Source organism: Setaria viridis, chromosome 9 (genome assembly GCF_005286985.2).
Source record: "Setaria viridis chromosome 9, Setaria_viridis_v4.0, whole genome shotgun sequence".
NCBI lineage: Eukaryota > Viridiplantae > Streptophyta > Magnoliopsida > Poales > Poaceae > Setaria > Setaria viridis.
Window position 1 is genome coordinate 11,759,869 of NC_048271.2, and position 20,010 is coordinate 11,779,878.

Here is a 20,010-nt window from a genome sequence, read left to right on the forward strand (position 1 = left end):
GGATCAGTAGTGTTGCTTGGGAGTTGGGAGGCCCCATTTCATTATATTGACGCAGGACTGACTGCGTTCAATTCTCCTGATTAATGGACCGGCCTATCTATTTTACTGATCCAAGTCAGTTTGATGGCTTCCATTTTAACCTATATGCACCAAGAAGGGTTACATAAACAGGATACTGACATGTGAACCATCTGGTATAGGGGTATAGGCCAACCAGTTAGTCACTGAAAAGTGGACCATCTGAAATATCTGATGTGTGTTAATAAACGTATTGAAATGGCAACTCAGTGTGCCTATCAGCTTCATTAGCTTGGCTAGTCACCGGCAAGTAAACCAGCAGAAACAGTCATTCAGTTTAAATTATTCCTCATCAATGATACTTTTGTCCCTGAGTGGCAAAATGTTCCATAACTTATCGTCTATTCAGTGATGCATTTGTTTTCCCATAAAAAAAAGTTTGCTTGGACGGGCAGCTTTGCTCTTTATTACGGTGGCTTTTTTAGTTGGGAATGGCGGCGGCCAGACTGCAACTTGCACATTAATCTCGTATCCCAAAAAAAAAAACACCTCTTGAGTGGTGGTGGAGTCGCATAGTATATAATCTAAACATGCGACTAATCACGTTCACTCTCACGTCAGACATCTAATTCATGTTTATTTTTCTACATCGTATTTATCTGCCACCCAGAGGTCCATTCAGCATAGTTAAGGATGATGATGATGTCACTAGCTAACTCATGTTATCCGTCTCACTAGCTAATAAACTTGTGTAGATAAGGAGTGCCAATTACTTGCGTATTGCAGTTGCGTTGCGTGTGCAGCTAAACGTACCTTAAGTCTTTGACTTTTCATTTTGTTTTGTGTATATTTTTTGTCCATGAAAATGTTTATGCCGATCTAGAAAAGTAGCTTCATAACGATACGGTATGTTTTACATGTACCAAAAATTACTTTAATGTTAGGGTTTATGTTATTGTGCCTTCGTGGCTCGTGCTAGTGATCAGAGAAAGTACTAGCTTGGTAAATGGTACCTTTTTCAGATAGATCAGATCACTCTGACATAACTGTGTATCTGAACATGCTAATGGACATTTGTAAAACTACTGTATTATGCAATTACCTTTTACAAAAAATATAATGATGCTATTCTCATATGACCAATCGAAAAACCTCTCTGACTCGAATTTGGCAAAGTTTTTTTTAAAAAATCAGTGCATTTATGAGTGAAGATAGTATATGATGCTTAAGGTTTTTTTTTAAAATGAACCAAGCAGGAGAGTTACCGATTATATTAAAAAAGAAGATGAAGTTCAGACTGGGTGAAACAACAAATGGAAAAAAAACAACACAAACACCGGCAAGTTGGATTGAGCCATCAACACATGCCGCACCACGCCATCACACTCAACTCAACTCAACAACGCATTGGCCAGTTGGATTCGGACATCAACACGTACCGAGCTCAACTCATCCCCAGCACACTCTGCCCGGTCGGATTGAGACATCGACATGAACCGCAACCTTCCCTCACTACGTGGCAGCCCCTCAACGCTCGCCACCATGGTAATGGCCCTACCACCACCATCGGTCCACCACCACCCCAAACGAGCAGCGTCGATCGCCTGATGAAGCTAAGGACCCGCAAGTCACCACTTGCGCCGTTGTAACCGACGATGATTCGTACTGAGCCAACCGCTGCCATGCAGGGTTGGTCGCCATGAACCGCTGCAAGTCATGTAGCCATCGCTCCATCGTAGCCGCTTGCGCCTTCTCACGAAGTTGTTATGCACCGGCTAACCTTGCCAAGCAAGATTAGCTGCCACATCCCGCTGTAAGCCGCGAAGCCGACTCACGAGTAGCCACCATTGACTGCCGCTAGACCGCCGACACCATCGCCAACCACCTAGTGGCCACTCCAAAAAAAGCAGACACCAGCCATCACCGAGGGATCCTCCGAAACGATGTCTCCAACGAGAGAAACGGCGTCCTAAGACATCGTCATCGTTGCTCTGACTAGAGCACGACTTTCGCCATGAGGACATCCCACCGATGGGAGAGTAGACAGCATGTCGACGCCTCCAAGGAGGAGCGTGGCGCCTAAAGGCGTCATCGTCGCAAGGCTTTCGCTCGCTGCCACACTAACCCGACCTAGTAATGAAGCAGCCCGGAGCATAGAGGGGGTCAATGCAGTCAACCACACCCCCACAGCGTCGCTAATGCGCACCCGCGCAACCGCAGGCAGCTACGCCACCACGGCGTCGCTAAAAGCAGCAGTGCAGGCCGCCGTCGACCACGCCACCACGACGCAACTGAGAACTTCGTAGGCACATCCTCTCCATGCCTTCGCTCCACTGCAGCACAGCAGCCGCCCGCTGCTTGAATCCAGCACAAGGCCACCACCTCCTCAGTCTGCATCTGGGCGCCGCCATGAGCAGCCCCTCACCGCGCACGGGCCGCCCCTGCGCGTGGCCTGACGCCTCCTGGGCCGCAGGCGCGCGGCCATGCTGCCCCGCCGGGTTCCTGCCACAGTCGCCCTCACCCTACGCCTGTTGTCGCGCTTGCCTTGCCTCCCCGCCCCGCGCAGGCCACCGCCGGCCGTCGCCTCACCTTACGCCGCGCGCGCCACCGCAGCCCCTTCGCCCAGCTCCGACGCCTGATCGATCGCTCGCCAAGCCCCACGGCAGCCAGGAGGCCTCCTCGCTCTGCGCCGCTGCGCTGCCACCGCGGCCCCTGGCCAGCCCTACCGCGCCGGCACAAGCTCGCCGCCCCTTGCTCGCTATGGCCACCTCCCGGTCTCCCACCCATATCTGAGCGGATGCGGCCAAGACAGGGCAAAATCACCCCGCTGCCACTTTCCTAGGGGTTGTGCGGGCTTCCGATGGCACCCTCCGGTGACAGTGAGGTGGGGTGGACAGGAGGGAGGGAGCGGCGGCAGCTAGGGTTCCGGTCGCCGCCCGTGTCGCCCGAGCGGGAGGCGACGCGGGGGCTTGAGATTATAATATGATGCTTAAGGTTAATGTGAGCGGTTGATTGGACGTAAGGCAAAGTTTTGTATAGAACAGGTCTAGAACAAAACTTGAAATTTGAATGAAATGGAACGTCGGTCCTCTGTTTGTAAATGTAAGACCGTAGTTTGGAGCTAGTCAACGGTAGATAGATACTACTCATATGCAATGTGTAGCTATCATCACTTCACAGCTAGTGTTAAATGCAATGTGAAGCTAATGTTCTATATATCTTCATTCGTAAATGCAATGAAAATGGGCGCTTCACGACAAAATTTGATATTTGAATTATATGGGAACATTAACTTCACAGCTAGTCAACAGAAAGTCATTGCATTTACAAATGAAGATACTAGAACATTAGCTTCACACTGGTGTTGATGTTAATGAAACCCTATTTTCCTCCTCTCCCCGTTACCATTTCATTTCTTGTTTTGCTTCAAAACGCTGGAGAAGAGTTTCGTCAACTTGCAACTTCGCTGTGATGAAACTAAAGCTGCTAGGAAACTAGATAGTGGTCAGCTAGCTGCTCGCCTGCTGCATCAGCGCACCGTGTCATTCACTGAACCTGCATTAGTGCATTAATTATAGTAATGAGATGATTATCATCGGCGTCGGTGGAATTCTAGTAAGAAAATCAGTGTCGGGGCGTGCAAGCACAAGCAGATGCGACTGACCAAACTAAAGGTATTTACCGAACGGGGAGATTAGCTTCCAAATGACAGCAACGTGTGGCTTGTCATCAAGCTGATCTCTAGCTAGTAAATAGTAATCGACAAATCAGAGCTTGGGCAGGCTTCAAGGCACTTAATCGCCGGATACACCAAAGCGACCTAACCTACGGCTGAGCTCAACTTGATTTTGACGTGCTGGAAGAAGTCCCTTATCATGCGACCTGAACAGCTTTTCTGAGTGCACTTGCTTGTTAGATCAGCAAAATGCCTATACACAACTGAACATATATAAATGTCATTCTTTTTCTTGAACAATCTCATTCACATAGCCTTTCACAGCTATTTTTTGGCTTCGATACACAATCTTAGTCCACCTGAAGAAGGTTGTATCTAATTGATGACCATGTGCGCCCTAACTCGTTGCAAGCAGTTTAAATCGAAATTATGGCATCTAAAAAGCTCTAGGGAATTATGTGAAGATAATTATGCTGCAGCCTGTTGTAGTTACAAATATTACGACAGTGATTACTACTATATTTACTTATAATTTTACCTTTAAGTAGTACTACCATCTTACATTGCAAAATTCAAAAATAAAGTTCTGCAAGTCGGATCAGAACTAAAATATAATTGATTTTTCAATTTCGAATCTTCACAATAAAAAATATTTTGTTGCAAAAGCATTAACTTTTCTACCTTGTAAACTCGCTAAAACCACCAGAAGCACCATCCTTTGCAAAGAGAAAGAAACAAAGGTGACAAAGAAAGTTAAGAGTGCGGGGTTCATAGCTTAAACGTACAGGCTCATAAAGTCATAATGCTTGGTTCCCGTTGATGAACAAATGCTAGTTATGGTTCGCTTGCACATGGAAATTGTTGCTAAAGTAGGTCACTTGGATGCCCAAGATTTGAATTGAAGGTTTATCTAGAATTGCTTTGCATGAGTGCCAACAACTTCCAAAACAACAACTTGCCACCTTGTTGTTTATCCAGTGTATATTGATATTTTCAAACTAAGGCTTCCATTGAAATAGACCCTCTCAAAATTACATTTCAAATTTCTACTCAAGGATTCTTCTTTGAGGAAATTCCTTATTTGACATTGAAAGATAACTCAATTCCTTCCCTGATGTGACACCAGTTTCTAATTTCCATCTTTTATTTGACATTTCCATCACTTCTATCACTTCAGTCGGCCGAAACAACCTCTAAATCACCTCCAAGAATCATGAAACTTTTTCTAGTGATAAACAAATGAAGACAAACCCATTTATCTTAAAAATACAATGTACTTTTACAATTTTTAGAATTAAAATTCACGAAATTAGGCTACTTTTGAAACTTATCTACATTTTTATGGCAACCAAATACTTTTGAAATTTTTGGCAAAACAGCTAATATTCCTCACATCAGATGTAGTAATTTATTAAATTATTTTCTAGCATAAGCTACATAGAGAAGGGGTGCTTTTTACTTGTAAAACCCAAGTACCACGACACTTGACAATCTTGTACTGTGGATACTGCCCCCATCTCCAAAATTGTAGAAGCACCCCTGCAGACAAACTATTTTTTTAGATTAAGGAAAATGTTCCAGCCTCCGCAATCAGAATCTGAAATCTTACAGCTGCCGACTACAACCTGCATTACTCAGGCTGCCCACACCTCAAACTCAACATGAGTTCTACACAAGAGAAACACGAGGACCGACGAAACAGACTCTTGAAACAACTTCTAAGCTGCCAATCAGACTTGCTGACGCTTATCCTGATGGCAACCTTCAGCAAAACTATAAGCTTGCTCCTGTCTTCCAAAACTCTCACACTACCCACACCTCAAACAGCACATAGGTTCTAGACAACAGAAACAAAAGGCCAAGAACGCTAGTTCATGACAGAATTTAAAAATTTCCAGCTGGGCTTGCTGAAGATCCCTCTGCTGGCATCCATTGGCAACCAGGCGCCATGAGAGACTCCCTTGAGAAGAAAATCAGAACCCCATCCAGACTAGACTTGCTATGCTTGTAATCTATTTCTGCAGTTCCATCCATTCTTATTGAAGAAGTCCAAAACAGTAGTTTTCAGTTTGCGGCAATTGTCCTTCAAAGTAGCTTTCTCTTCCTCTTTAAAGAGGATCGCCCATGTTCTTGTCCAAGTCCCCCTGAAAATCACCTGCACAAACGAGTTAGGAATGGCTCTTTTGAACACTACCTCATTTCTATTCAACCAAATTGCCCAGCAAAGAGCTGAGGCACCTATCAACATTTGTTTCCTAATCTGCTAAGCCAAGGTCCCAACATATTAGACACACTAGTCGGTGGTTGAATTCCAAAAGAGAGATACACAGCATTCCAAATGAACCTTGCCATTAGACTGTTGAAAAATAAATGTTGTATTGTCTCCTCAGAGTTACAGAAACAACATTTAGTGATTCCTTGCCATCTTCTTTTGGCCAGATTATCCTTTGTCAATATAACACCTTTTTTCAAATACCACATGAACACCTTGATCTTGAGAGGAACTTTTATTTTCCAGGATGCACACAAAGATGGGGTTCCTTCATGCTGCATTATGTGTTTGTACATTGATTTCACTGTGAATTCCTTGTTTTTATTTAACTTCCAAAGGAAAACATCTTTTTGGTCATTTAGCATGTGTTCTGCCACTTCAGCCACTAGTTTAAGCTTTTTTTTTGAGTTTATCTCCAGTCAATGCCCTTCTAAATGATACATTCAGTGGAACATTGCTACAAACATTGGCAATCGTTTCATTTCTCTTTCTGGCTATGTTATACAAAGATGGGAATCTTTTCGTCAAAGTTTCATTTTCAACCCATGCATCTTCCCAAAATCTTATTTGATTCCCATTATGTACTTCAAACTTGCCCATGGATAGGAATTGATCCTTTGTTTTCATGAGGCCGGTCCAAAACTGTCCAATTGAATTTGTCATATGCTTTCTCAAAATCTAGTTTGAGAATAATTCCACTATGTTTTTTTCTACGCAGTTCATGGATAGTTTCATGTAGAATGACCACCCCCTCCATAATATACCTTCCAGGTAGAAAGGTTGTTGGTGATGGTCTAATGACTTTATTAGCCACCAAGCTCAGTCTATTAGCTATCACTTTTATGAATATTTTTAAGCTAACATTTAGCATACAAATTGGCCTGTATTGCTGTATCATTTTGACCTCCTTAAGATTTGGGATTAAAGTTACTATCCCAAAATTTAAGCTGGAGCCTGCAGTTGTGGAACTCTTTAAACATGGCCATTAGGTCATCCCAAAATTTAAGCTGGAGCCTGCAGTTGTGGAACTCTTTAAACATGGACATTAGGTCATTCTTGATAAGACTTCAAAACACTTGGTAGAATTCTAGTGGGAATCCATCAGGTCCTAGCGCTTTATTGTGGTTCATTTTAAAAATGGCGTCTCTAACTTCCTTTTCAGTAAATCTTTTAGTTAAAATCTCATTTTCCTCCCTTGACACTTGAGGAAGATCCTCTATCATGGATTCGTTCATAGAATAGTTATTTCTCTTTTGTGAACCAAAAAGGCCTTTATAATACTTTGTTATGTATTTTTTAAGATTCTCATCACCTTCAATAGCCTCCTCTTCTTGCTCAAGCCCGAAAATTCTAGTTTTTCTATACTTGCCATTTGCTATCATATGGAAATACTTGGTGTTGCTGTCCCCCTTCAACAACCTAGTGCTTTTTGCTCTTTAAAACCATTTGATTTCTTCTTCTCTCATAAGTTGTACCAGCCTATCCTTGATGCTTTGCTTCAAATCGATCTCTTGCTAACTTAGCATCTGTGATTCCACCTTTTTATCTAGCTCATTTGCTTTTTTAAGCAGTTCTTGTTTCTATTTTTTATATGTCCCATTTATATTTTTTGCCCACCCTCTCAGGAATTGTCTTAGTCTCCTGATCTTATTCTATCATTTTTGTAGAGGAGTGGAACCCTTCCTTTCCTTGTTCCATACATCTGATACTAACTCAAAGAAATATTTCCTTAAGAGCTACCCCAGTTCAAATTTAAACATGGGTTGCCTATTGGTCTGAATTTCCTATCTAGTATTTAGCAACAGAGGTGTATGGTCTGAGATCTCCCTGCTCAAGGCATCAACTGTGGCCAGAGGAAATTGTTGCTCCCATTCTGTGCTAACCAATACTCTATCCAGTCTTTCATATGTTGGGATTCTTAAGGAATTAGCCCATGTATATTTTCTTCCTGACATCTTGATTTCCTTTAAATTTAAGCTATATATGATAGCATTAAAAAGGAAAGGACATTTATTTTTATATCTTTCATTATTTTTCTCACTTGGGTTCCTGATAATATTAAAATCCCTCTAGCACTATGGGCAAACTCTCTTTACTACATGCATGGACTAACTCAGTGAGGAATACCTCCTTAAATTCAGGCTGAGCTGCTCCATAAACAACCACCAGCACAAACTGGAAGTTATTCTTCCTGTTTCTAAGCCGAAATTTAACATAGAAATCCCCTTCATCAATACTTCCTATATCTAGCTCGTCCAAATTTACCCCTAGGAGAATACCCCCCAGATCTCCCATGAGATTCTGTCCAGTGCCATATGAAGTTCTTACCCCTGCAAAAATTATTAAGTGCTGATGGGATAAAATCTCGTCTTCCCGTTTCCAAAAGAGCTATAAAATCTAAGTTATGCTCTTTAGAAGTATCAGTGATAAATGTTGTTTTAGGCAAGTCAGTAAGACCTCTACTATTCCAAAATATTCCCCTCATTTTGAACCAATTTTAATATTATTTTTAGGGAGCTTTATTTTACAAGCCTTTCTTCTTTGTGGCTTAGCACAAGGCTTGTGGATTCCTGATTCAGCCTTACACTCTAAGTGCATGTTGTCATCATCAAAACCCTCCTCCAGGAACTCCCCACATAGGTACTCGATTGCCTTGCTCTCTATTTCTTTCAAACTCTCATTCTCTCCATCACTTTCACAGGAACTATTACTCTGGTTATCTATCTCCCTATCATGTTTAACTGAATTTTCTCCTATTACTAGAATCTCTCTCACTGTCTTATCCACCTCACTTTAATAAAAGCCCAAACTAACCCCTAAGTGCTTAACCCTACACACAGCATTATCAACAATACAAGAATTAAAATAGAAATCTAGTGGGTTACCTTCCATGAGTTCCAAGTTTTTCCTAGCTGCCCTCTTTTCTATCTTTGCTAGGATGTGCTCATCCACTGAGTGTGCCAACCTTGGACTAGCCCTTGTTGGAGTGATCAGTGCTTCAGGAATTACAGCAGCCTTCTGAATTTCATCTTCCCCTTCTTTCTTCTCTAGGTAATTATCTGTCCCTGTCTCCTCTTCTTCCTCTCTCATAATCTTGTCTGCTAAATCTTCCAGAGTTATCTCTACTGCTGTATCAAATATCTCCTCAGCCTTTTCTTTAAGAAATAACATGAACTCATTTTCATTCATGTTTTGCTTTTTCTCCTTCAGCATGTCCATATTTGTTAGGCCTTGATCAGCTTGTTTCTCTCCTGTGGTATTACTGTCTTTCTCAGTTTCATCTCTACTACTTTTCCTTGTCTTTGGTTCCTTGTCCATTCCTGGATCATCCTGCATAGTGTCATCCCCACTTTCTTCTTCTTTCCCTTCTCCTACTTCATCCCCCTTCCAATAAAAGACTACCTCCTCCCCATTCTCATCAGTTCCTACCTTTTTCACTTTGAAGTCTAGTTCAAAGTAATTGTAACGACCTTGGTTAACCAGCCGAGTTAATCTCAAGACTAATCTGCCGTCTCCATCAGCCGACCCTTGAAACCCAACCAAAACCGCCGGTTCTCTCTAAGTCCCCAAAGACAGTGTTCCTTCAAAATCTTAGAGCGGTGGGAGAACCAGAGACTGAGTGGTGGACCCACAACTAGATCCCCCGGTTCCCTCGAGTCAAACGCGCCAGAGCAGCGTGCGCCCCACTTCAGAGCTTCCCCACCGCGTGGCTCAATCTCTCCGACGCGCGCCGCCTCGCCCAGTCGCCGGCCGCGACAAGACAGATCGGCGCGCCTCCCTCCCAATCGCGCGCAGAAGCCCCTGCAGCCCTTTCTGCCTTGCCTCGTCTCGCTCGCACCCTCGCCGGCCGTGCCAAGGCGCCCTGTCGCCACCGTGGCAGAGGTTTTTGCCGCTGCCGCGCCAGACCGCCTCACATCCCGCACCCATCACCTCGCCCGGATCCCCGGCCGCACGCCCCGATGTCTACCGGCTTTTCCGTCTCTCCACAGTCACGTCGCCCACGAGCGCACACCACGACGATACCGCCCTCGCCAACCATGACTCCAGCAGAGACAGCTCCTTTTTCCGCCTCGCCAGTGATGTGCCCCGGCAAGCCGCTGTTTTGCGTTCGCTCGTGCCGCCGCTCGCCCTATCACCTCGCCTGTTGCGACCTCGCTTGCAGTGCCTTCCTTCCTGTCACACGCCAGTCAAGTCGCCACCCACAATCCGCCGCTTGACGCGACCAGACCCTGCTCGCCTTCGCCAACTCTTAATCTCGGCAAAACCGCGCCTGCGCCGCCTTGTCTCCAGTGCCCAATGACCAAAAACCCTGTCCCCGAAGCTCTGCCTCGCCGCCCATCGCCGCTCAATCGTCGCCAAGGCAGAGCACTCCATCCTTTTTCTTCCCGATCTTCGTGCGGCTCAAACTCTCTCTCTCTCTCTTCCGCGTAGCTATAAAATGGAGTACCAGAGCCCCTACTGGAGTTTCCTTCGCCATCGCTGTTTTGTCGCACCATACTCTGCTCGCACTTGAGCACTGCCGCTTAAGCTCTTGAGAAGTAACCCTCTCCGCTCAACACCCGCCTTTCCCAACCCACCAGTCGCCTGTTCCTCCGCACGGTGCTAGAGCTTGCTTGTTGTCCACAAGAAGCCCCACCACCATCAGAGCACCGTTGAACCTCGCCGCCGTCCAAAGCCTTAGCGCCTTAGTCTTCCGCCTAAGTCTGTTCCTTCCCGACCCCAAGACTTCACCAGTAGACCTGAAGGTAAGCTGCTAACCCCTTCCCGGTTCGCCCGACCCCTTTTTCGTCTCGCCAGACCCTGTCTGTTTCGCCGACCCTTATCCGCCTCGCCCGAGGGCTCGACTGTATCTTTTTCTTTGACCCGAGGGTATCTGTGTAAAATTTCGGGGACTTCTCTGTGTTAAGTCTGAGGACCCCGGTACAGTCATTCCTTAAGTCTAAGGGTCAGATCATAAGTTTCTCCCAATCCGACTCTTTTATCATGTGCCCCCCAACAGAAGTTGGACTCCTCCACCTTTCCTGTAGCTTTGCTACAAGTGTCTGAGCTAAAAAGTGCAAGTGTTCTTGAAATAACCGTCTAAGTGCTAACTCCTGCATTTGCATTCGTGTAGAACTACATCTCGCCGACGGCACTTACGAACTACATCCGGCGCCAGAAGACGGAGCAGTAGCTGAGCCGCCGACCGCAGGAGCTGAAGCAGAACCCGCCGAGGACCAGTTTGTCTCCACCCCGCTCGCAGGCAAGCCCCGGAGCATGAACCTAACTTTCTAAACTTGCACATGTCTTCCTTCATATGTATGTGCATTTACGTTATAGGAGTTGTTTGAAACCATAGATGCATGACTTAGTTCCCTTGATCTGAACACTAGTCAATTGAGTCCGAGTAGTTGCAATGCTTAATAGGGCTCGGCAGAAGTCGAGTGATTTCCTGTCACTCGCGAGTTATAGGAGTTGATTGTTCTCCTTCTGGTTACAACTATAAGGACGATGGACGGGGCAGGGTTTGGTGAACTCTTTTGGTGGTTGGCTGATCACCCCGTCTGTTTACTTGAATCTGTTTAAGGCCCGACAGTGGTGGTGTTCGTGATCAAGTGTTTGAAAGTACTAATCTCATACCCATTATGGGATGGGAAAGCCTAGTACCTGATTGAACCTGGACGTGAGCGGTTCGATCCACTGTCTCTGGAACGGAGTTCCCCTGCGGCCGCATGTGGTGGCAAGTGTGGTCACGGAACGGCAAATGCCGGGTCTGTGGAACCTTGCACCAAGGGAAGTGGGCCCGACACGGGTCAGGGAATTGATGGGGACGGCCGACACAGGAAGCGACCCTCGGTGCTGCGCGGATATCGTAAGGTTAGGTTCGCCATGCATGGTTAAGGAACTCGAATCGATTCGTCTGCCTCTCACAGTTTGAGACTGCTTGATCGCTATGCTACACTGAGTAAAGAAGGAATCTGATGATGACATGAACTTGATGTTGAGCTTATACACATAATGTTGGATCTATGCTTGTTTAGTATAAGTTGCCAATGTAGACTGGTTAATGAACTTAGAATCTGAGCTAAAACTTTGAAAGTAAGGACCTACTATAGTTGCTTTTGGCAAACCAAACCCCTCAGCCAAAGAGCCTAGCATGTCTAGAAGTGGTGGAATAGTTTTCCCACCGGTCAGTTAACTCTTGTTGAGCTTAGAAGCTCAGCCTTGCTTGTGGCATCTCTTTTCAGGTGAAGTTGAAACTTCCGAGCTTGCTGCTGTTGGCACTTGGCCGCCCCAGCCTCCTCCTGGGTGGACGGTCAAGTGGGATCCTTCCTCGGACGGCGAGGAGCGGGATCACTGATGTCCTGTCTGGCCTCACCAGGGACATCCGACCCCGGCGCTAGCTTCCGCTATTTATTTTATCTTCCGTTGCTGTCGAACCTTGTAAAACTCTGATTTCGAACCAGGTGTAATAAACTATGGACTAATTATTTGATCTGTTGTATTCTCTGGAACCACTCACCTTCGTGTGAGCTATGCTAACTCGGTCCTATTTAAGTGGTTAAATCGGATGAAATCCGACGGATCGTCGAGTTAACTTGGTTAAAGCATGGGATTCGCGTGTTAGGCGACTTAACCGTGCTTTAGCTAAGTTAATCCGAGGTGTTCCGCCACAGCTGGTACCAGAGCCGGTTTAGCAAGACAGAGAACACAATGGGTCCTAAAACACTTTCTTTTTGAATAAAATTTGCAAGAAATGGGTTGAAAAATCTCGTACGATCGTTAAGGATGACCTTAGTATGAGAGGCCCTAGGGGATTTTGGGGTTATTTTAGGTGGCTACTACTTATTGGTTATTTTGCTAACCTCTAGCACTTCGCCACGTGTATCATACGTGTGCTGAGTTCCACATCACGGTATGCGAGGGTTGATAGGAAGTTTTATTCGAAGGACCTTATCATCGCGGTTGTTTCGCCCACGTTTATCATACGTGCGCAGGTTCCGTGTGTTAATTCATGCGAAGGGTGGTATAGTTCGATTCCAATGATCCTATCATCACAGTTGTTCACCCACGTCTATTATACGTGCGCAGATTCCGCATCTCGAGTATGCGAAGGGTTATATGGTTCCATTCAAAGGGGACCTATTTCCACGGTTGTTGTGCTGCCCATGCAGCGTTAAACGCATGGGTGCCGTTTCTATAGTGAACGGTAATGCTTGGGGACGCTTTCGTGAGTGCTGGCACGAAAGGTTCATGTGGTTGTGTTTTCTGCAGGTACACTAACTGCGTTCGCTTAGGGAAACGATGCTAGAAACCGACTAGCTACTATAGGGAGCGACGTACTTGTTGCCTTGCCATCGGCACTGACCGCGTAAGACCAAAGCTTTTGGCAGTTGTTTTGGTTGAAAGGACGAGGTAGGCCGTGCATGTGCCATGAGCTAAAAATCTGTAAAGCTGCATCCCTAAAACAACCTTGCCTTGGTAAAGCTCTTCTTCGCTTTAAGGATTTCTAGTTACCCTTCTCAGTTTGCGATATGGTTAAAAATCCGAGTGTTTTTTCTGCCCGATCTGTTCTCTTGGGGGTTTCTGTCTCACACTTGTTTCTGTCCTTGGTTCCAGATGGCTGCTCCCAGACATGTGTTTCGTGGCGCCGATGGCACTTCCCACTCCACGTGCCTACACTTCGAGGGCTTTCCTGCTATTTTGTGGGATACCTTGAGGTGGTTTGGGTACCAGTCTCCACCCCTTTACGCGGGACGTGAGTACCAGGAGCACGAAGTGCAGCGGTGCAACGTGCAAGTGGTTGTACCTCCACCCCCTGTACAGCCCGAGTGGCCCCAGCTCGAGGTCTTGACCTACGGTCACGCCCTCGAGGGCACCTGGGAGTCAGCTGCCCTGCAGGCTCTCACCCAGTTTTGCCGACTACACCCGCTTGAGGTCCTTTTGGACCCGATCGGTTTGTTTCCCGCCAGGGATCGGCTGGACCCGGCTTGGCTGGACCGCGTCAACAACATGGAGGTGTTGGCAGCCTCACACTCGCTGGTCACCCTATCTACCACAACAAGGTGCATGTCAGCTTTGTACCGGCTGATTGAGCTTCAAGGACGGGCTATGGCTGTCTTGGCTTGGATAGCCCACAGGTTTATAAATTCTCTAAGGGATTTCCTCATCCCAAAGACTCTCACCCATACTTTAGGAAGTAAGAACCCCTCCTCTTTCTCATGCCAAGCTTCAAATTGTAGCCTTATTCCTGTCTGGACTCCTTCATCCTTAACATCTACTCCTCCAAATGCTATTGTCCTATGGAGTTTAGCTTTTGAAGGAAATTTGGTAATGAAGGTGTTGTCCTCATGATCAGCTAGCTCCCACTTCCATTTACTTGGATAGAGTCTTTGAAGCTGATTGACAACCTGCTCCTTAGATAGCTGCCCACCCCACACTCTGATCAAGGCCATCTTGGATTTTTTTTTCCTTGCTCTAGGCAAAGGTGGGTGTGGTATATGATAAAATCCCAACCCATGGACTGCATATCCAACTGCATAAGCTACTGGTCAAGGTTGTGTGAGCACTAGGCACCTATGATTGACATGCTCGTTGATGTTGCAAATAATACAGTAAACCATGTTTGTGCATCTTGCTGCCACATGTTCCTTCTTTGTGCATCTAGAATATTTGATCCCTGTTTTTGAGTCTTCTCCTTTATGATCTTCCTCAACCTCAGCTTCTGTCATCCTTACATCCGTTTCTATTTTTTTCCCTGCACTCCTCTTCTGTTCACCGTCTTCTGTTGTCATCCTATCCTTGTTGTAGGATTCTTGTTCAGGGGTTAGTCCCCTCTTTATCCTGCCTTGCTCCTTTTCCTGAACCACTCCATGGGCTCGCTCTTGCCATCTACGCCATCCTCCACCCCAGCCACGGGGGAACACCTTTGAGCCCCCCGGTCCTTGTGCTCCCCGCCATCCGCCATGTCCTGGACGTTGCCATTCTCGGCCTATCCTAGTTGTAGCACCTGGTTTTGCCGCAAAGGCTCTCCCATGGACTCTTGTTTCTCCTTCCCCACCACCACCACCTATCTTGTTCTCCATCTCGCTTTTTTGATTGCTGCCCATTCGCCGGCCACCCCCAAAACCATCATGCGGCTCCATCTCCAGTGGCCGTTCACGGAACACACGACCACCATGATCATCATGGGTCCCTGCTGCACCTCTTCCTCCAAAATCCCGCCTCATCTCACCTCTTCTGTTTGCTCTCTCGTCTGACACCCTCTTCTTCTCACCAGACGATGTCTCTTTTTGGGTTTTGGGTGAGCAATGGCTGGTGTAACCCTTGGTTACCCCCACGCAATGCGTCCCCCTGTAACCTCCAGCCAAAGCGTCATCTTGGTCAGCGTGTGGGCAACGAATGGCGCGCCTTTTGGGTTTCTCTCTATTTTTAAGGAGCTGTCCCAAGCCATTATAGCATTGGAACACCTAGTGGGCCCCAACTTGGACAAAACCCGTTTCTCTAATCCATGTTATAGGCCCTTGAATTTGAATCATTTGATCCTTTTGAAATTTGAATTTTGTTTCTTCCCATGGGCCTGAGCAGCATGCCTTGGAGCTTCGTCCTCATCAGGCTCGGTAGTTGCTTTACCTTTTCCAACCAAAAACGCTTCTAGGCACATTCTCCCTTGTGATGAACCCGCAGCCCTGACATCTCTCACCCATATGTCACCTAGTGACAATTTTGGTGGAGGTTGTCTCTTTGGCTAAGGTCCCTTCCATGGTTTCATCTTCTTCGTGGAGCTCATTGTTCTATTACTGGACCCCCGAATTGGGTCTTTGTGAAGCTAAAGGTTTGCTTTCATGATTCATTGCTCGAAAGTGCAGCACAATCCACTAGGGATGCACCTCTATGCACTTCATCCTCTGGAGCTTCGCAGCACAATCCACTAGGGATGCACCTCTATGCACTTCATCCTCTGGAGCTTCCACTTGTGCCAGCTCAACAGAGATTTCAAAATCTTCCTCGTCACTGGAGCTCTCCTCATCTGCTAATGGCCAGAACCGAGATCCAGTCCCTACCTTCCATAACCCTAGCAGTGGGTTCGATGACCAGCTCTCACCCTGCTCCTCTACTAACTCAAGCCCCAAAGCTCCCTTTGCCTCCTTCTTTCCTCGGAGTTCTGCACTAGGAGCCTCCCCTGTTCTATGTTTCCCCGCTTGCCCTCCGGGGACCGAAGGCCTCGGTGCGAGTGTGAGCCTACGCCGGCAAGAAACGGTGGCGTGGTCATACCACCTTTCATGTTGCTTTCCGGTCCAGGGAACAGGCACACTAGCAAAATATCGAATACCTTGCGTGCGCAACCCATAGGGGAAGGGGGAGGTTGCAAGTACGGGGGACGGGATTGAGGTGGGTTACCTGAATCTGACGTCCCACAATGGATTCGTACTGTTCCCGCAGCTGCTCGTCGGTGAGCGCATCCTCGAAGTCCTCCTCCTCTTCCCCTTCCTCCACCTCCGACGCCATCCCTCCCGCCGCTGCCGCCATCTGCTCATCGTGCGCTGGCGGGGGCAAGGGGCACGCCGGCCCCCGGTAGCCTCATCGTCCCCTATCTTTTTGAGGGCTGGCGGCGAGAGGCCCGTCGCCACCTCGGGTTTGGGCCCCAGCTCCAGCTCAGGCAGCGCGGGGGCGAGGGGAGCTCAGGCGCTTAATCTCATCAAGTTCTAGAATCTAGTCAAATCGATTAAAAGCTATCACAGACAAGCTACTTAATTTAGAAGAGAAATAGTTGTATATTGGTATTGTGAGATGTCTCGTCAATGTTTTATAAATTTATTATATAAAATTTTTTTGCTGATCGACGTTACTAAATCACTTGGGAACAAGCCGCTGCAACTAATAGTTTGTCTGCTAAAGGAAGCTGAATATGTCCCTACTAAGGAAAAGGAAGGCAATAGATAACTTACTCTTTTTTATAAAGAAATAGATTTAATTTCGGTATTGCCCATGATTGGGGATATGATGGTGGGAGTACGGGACCATCGAGCAATAGTACACGTTTCACAAAGTTGAAAAGGGAAGAAGGCACTAGATAGAAAACAAAGGCCAGCGTGCATCCGGAGGTATAAAAAATCAAGTGATCGCCTCCGTGATTACAGGGAGCAGAAGGCTTGAATTGCCAGGAGCATCTTTCTCCATACAGCAATATATATTTGTTTGTGCGGCGTCACAAGAGAAGTAAGTGGATTGCAATCGCTTGGGTCACAAGTACGCGAGAGTACTAGCAGCACGCATCAAGAGATAGACAAGGAGCCATCATTTACACTACGTGAAATATTTGAAAGGAACGAAATAGGAGTTTTTTCAACACGAGTTTCTCCGTCTTGTCGAAGTTGCTGATCTAAAGATCGAGGACATCTCCTTCAGGACAAAATTAAAGCAACCTTTGTTGTGGCCTAGTACTAGAGCGTATATTCTCGTGAATTAGCTCTGTTCTTAATCAAACTACCTCAACTTTGAGTGTTTGACCATGGTTATTAGATGATTATTAATATTTATGAAACTAAGTAGGTAAAGTATGAAATATGTTTCATGATAAATCTAACTTATTTGGTATCTCAACTAGTGGTACTTCTTTGTATAAAATTGGTCAGACTTTTGACGGTTTGACTTAGAACAAATTTAGAATTATATTCGTTTCGGACGAAGGGAGCATAAAGTATTTCCCTAATTTCATCTTATTAGAATTTTTGTTCAGATGTGCCATCCCACATTATCTGAAAGATTGTTACCGTGTACATCCCACATTATCTCAAAAAAAAAATTGAAAGATTGTTACAGTGTATACATGTCATGTTCGTAAAATACAGAATTCATATCCGGTGTGTCCATGCTAAATACATGTACTTGCCAGTAGTCGGTGTACGTTGACATCCGCGTCCGTTTAAACTTGGACTATTTGACTAATATAGTAGTATAATTTACGATGGTACGAGAACGAACCAATCACCTGCAAGCATCGTGGCAGTGCATGCACGGGCACGTAGGTGGTAGATCGCTCGTACACGTACGCTCGTACAGCTAGTAGTATCAGACCTGACCTGACCTGACTGATGGAGTAGTTGGCAGCTGTTGCCGCCAAAAATAAAGCTTGCAACACATCCAAGTGCATTATCTTCCGTTGCTAGGATACAGGTGTGAGATCGTGCATGTAATAAAATCATATCCGCCCGAGGGGGGGAAAATCACAGAATGAATCAAATTAAATCGATCCGCGCGCCAATCACGCGTGTGCAGTGTTCAGGGGATGGAATGGAATGGTACGATCAGTTCGATTTCGATCCAATTGATTTGCCCCTTGCCTAACCACTCTCTCCTCTCCTTCAAGTCATGCCCTGCACGTCTACTGGCTCTACGCGTACCGACTGAACGAACGAACGAACTACTGGTAGGGCGCTAGCCACTAATCCTACAGCATCTGCACGTTCCTAGCTAGCTAGCTCCTGTTTATATATACACAAACCGCTGGCACTGCACCCATCTGCAGAGACGATAGTGTGTGCGTCCTTGAGCACCGACAGGCACCAACTTGATACATACAATGGCCAGGAGGCTGCCGGCGCTGTGCGGCGGCGGTGGCCGGGCGGCGGCGACGCGGGTGATCAGGAGGAAGCGGGTGCAGCGGGGGGTGACCTACTGCTCGCCCTCCAGGCAGCTCGCCGTGGCGGCACTGGCCGGTGCCGGCGGCGGCAAGAGCAGTAAGAGTAGTCCAGGAGGAGGAGGGTGCTACGTCAATGGCAACGGCGCGCTGATGGTGGAGGTGGGCGGCGGCGGCGCCGGCGCGGGAGGCAAGAGGAAGGACGGCGGCGGGCGGCGGGTGATGGTGCTGGCCGACGGCCGCGCCGAGGCGGCGGGCGCGCTCCAGTGGGCGCTGTCGCAGGCCGTCCGGAGCAACGACACCGTCGTCCTCCTCACCGTCGTCAAGCCGGTCGCCCAAGACGGTCAGTCTCTAATACTATACTCCAGTCTTGTCACCTTCTTCTTCTCTTAATTTCTTGAGAGATGAGAGATAAAAAATGTTGATCCTTCTCCTAATGTTTTCGCAGCAGTAAGTGATTCCTGCGTGAAGATGCTGGGGACGAAGAGCCAGCAGCACCTGGAGGCGTTCAAGACCCTGTGTGAATCAACAAGGCCAGAGGTACGCATGAACGTAATTTCCTATGGAAAACATTTTTTTTCTTTGAAACGAAATATGGAACAATATAATTTCCAGACAAAAAAGCCATTTTGATTAGGATGGAATTTCATAAGAAACAATATATAATTTCCACGTAAACCCTGTCAAATTTAATTCCATCTTCCAAAGGAAAAATGATTACTTTCTATCCAGCACGATGGAAAGCGATCAGCCACTTAGCGGATTTTATGGAGTCGATCGGCGCACTAGCTCGTGAATACGACGTACGTCCACCGTACAATAATTCGTTACGATATGATGCAGGTGAAGGTGGAGACGTGCGCGGTGGAGGCGGAAGAGCGCGCGCCGGCGGTGGTGGAGGCGGCGAGGCGGCACGGCGCGTCGCTGCTCGTGCTGGGCCAGCGCCGGCGGCGAGCGGTGGCGCGGTGGCTGCAGGCGCTGTGGCGGCGGCGGTGGCGCGGGGGCTCCACCGGCAGCGGCGGGACGATGGTGGAGTACTGCATCGAGCACGCGCCGTGCGTGGCGCTGGCCGTGCGGCGAAGGAGCTCCGGCGGCTACCTCGTCTCCAGCAAGCGCCACAAGGACTTCTGGCTCCTCGCCTAGTCCGGCCAACTGATGATTGCCTATCAGCGCCTTCTTTTCTTTTCTTTTCTTTTTTTGAAATGGAAAACTAGTTGTCAGGCTGTCAGCTTGGTGACTCAACCGTCAGCAGAGACAGAGTTTGGCTATCAGTGTCATCTGGCTGGGGATGCTGTAAACCAATCCAAACGGCAAACAGTTAATCAAACTGCAAGTTGATTCAGAAAACTGTTCGGTATTATGTGTAAAACACTACATTTCTCAAGTTTCAAACATATGGAGGCTTACCTTTGTGCAGTTTAAAAT

At 47.0% G+C, this 20,010-nt stretch overlaps 1 protein-coding gene across 2 annotated transcripts; it reads left to right on the forward strand.

The window, feature by feature from the left end:
- The first annotated feature begins 18,241 nt into the window (after positions 1 to 18,241).
- LOC117836949 (uncharacterized) lies at positions 18,242 to 20,001 on the forward strand. Of its 2 annotated transcripts, none has more exons than XM_034716479.2 (3): positions 18,242 to 18,928; positions 19,037 to 19,125; positions 19,429 to 20,001. In XM_034716479.2, the coding sequence occupies exons 1-3, from the start codon at positions 18,529 to 18,531 to the stop codon at positions 19,726 to 19,728; spliced, it is 789 nt and encodes a 262-aa protein (XP_034572370.1). In that variant the 5' UTR covers positions 18,242 to 18,528; the 3' UTR covers positions 19,729 to 20,001. The 2 variants fall into 2 exon arrangements, with proteins under 2 accessions (XP_034572370.1, XP_034572369.1); XM_034716478.2 differs by having other exon boundaries at positions 18,248 to 18,928; positions 19,034 to 19,125; positions 19,429 to 19,961.
- Positions 20,002 to 20,010: the final 9 nt, after the last annotated feature.

Excerpts from the sequence above, each read along its gene's own strand:
- LOC117836949 (XM_034716478.2), top strand. The coding sequence starts at position 18,529 with ATGGCCAGGAGGCTGCCGGCGCTGTGCGGCGGCGGTGGCCGGGCGGCG. Across the intron at positions 18,929-19,033 it reads CAAGCCGGTCGCCCAAGACG|CAGTAAGTGATTCCTGCGTG; the intron begins GTCAGTCTCTAA and ends ATGTTTTCGCAG. Across the intron at positions 19,126-19,428 it reads GTGAATCAACAAGGCCAGAG|GTGAAGGTGGAGACGTGCGC; the intron begins GTACGCATGAAC and ends GATATGATGCAG.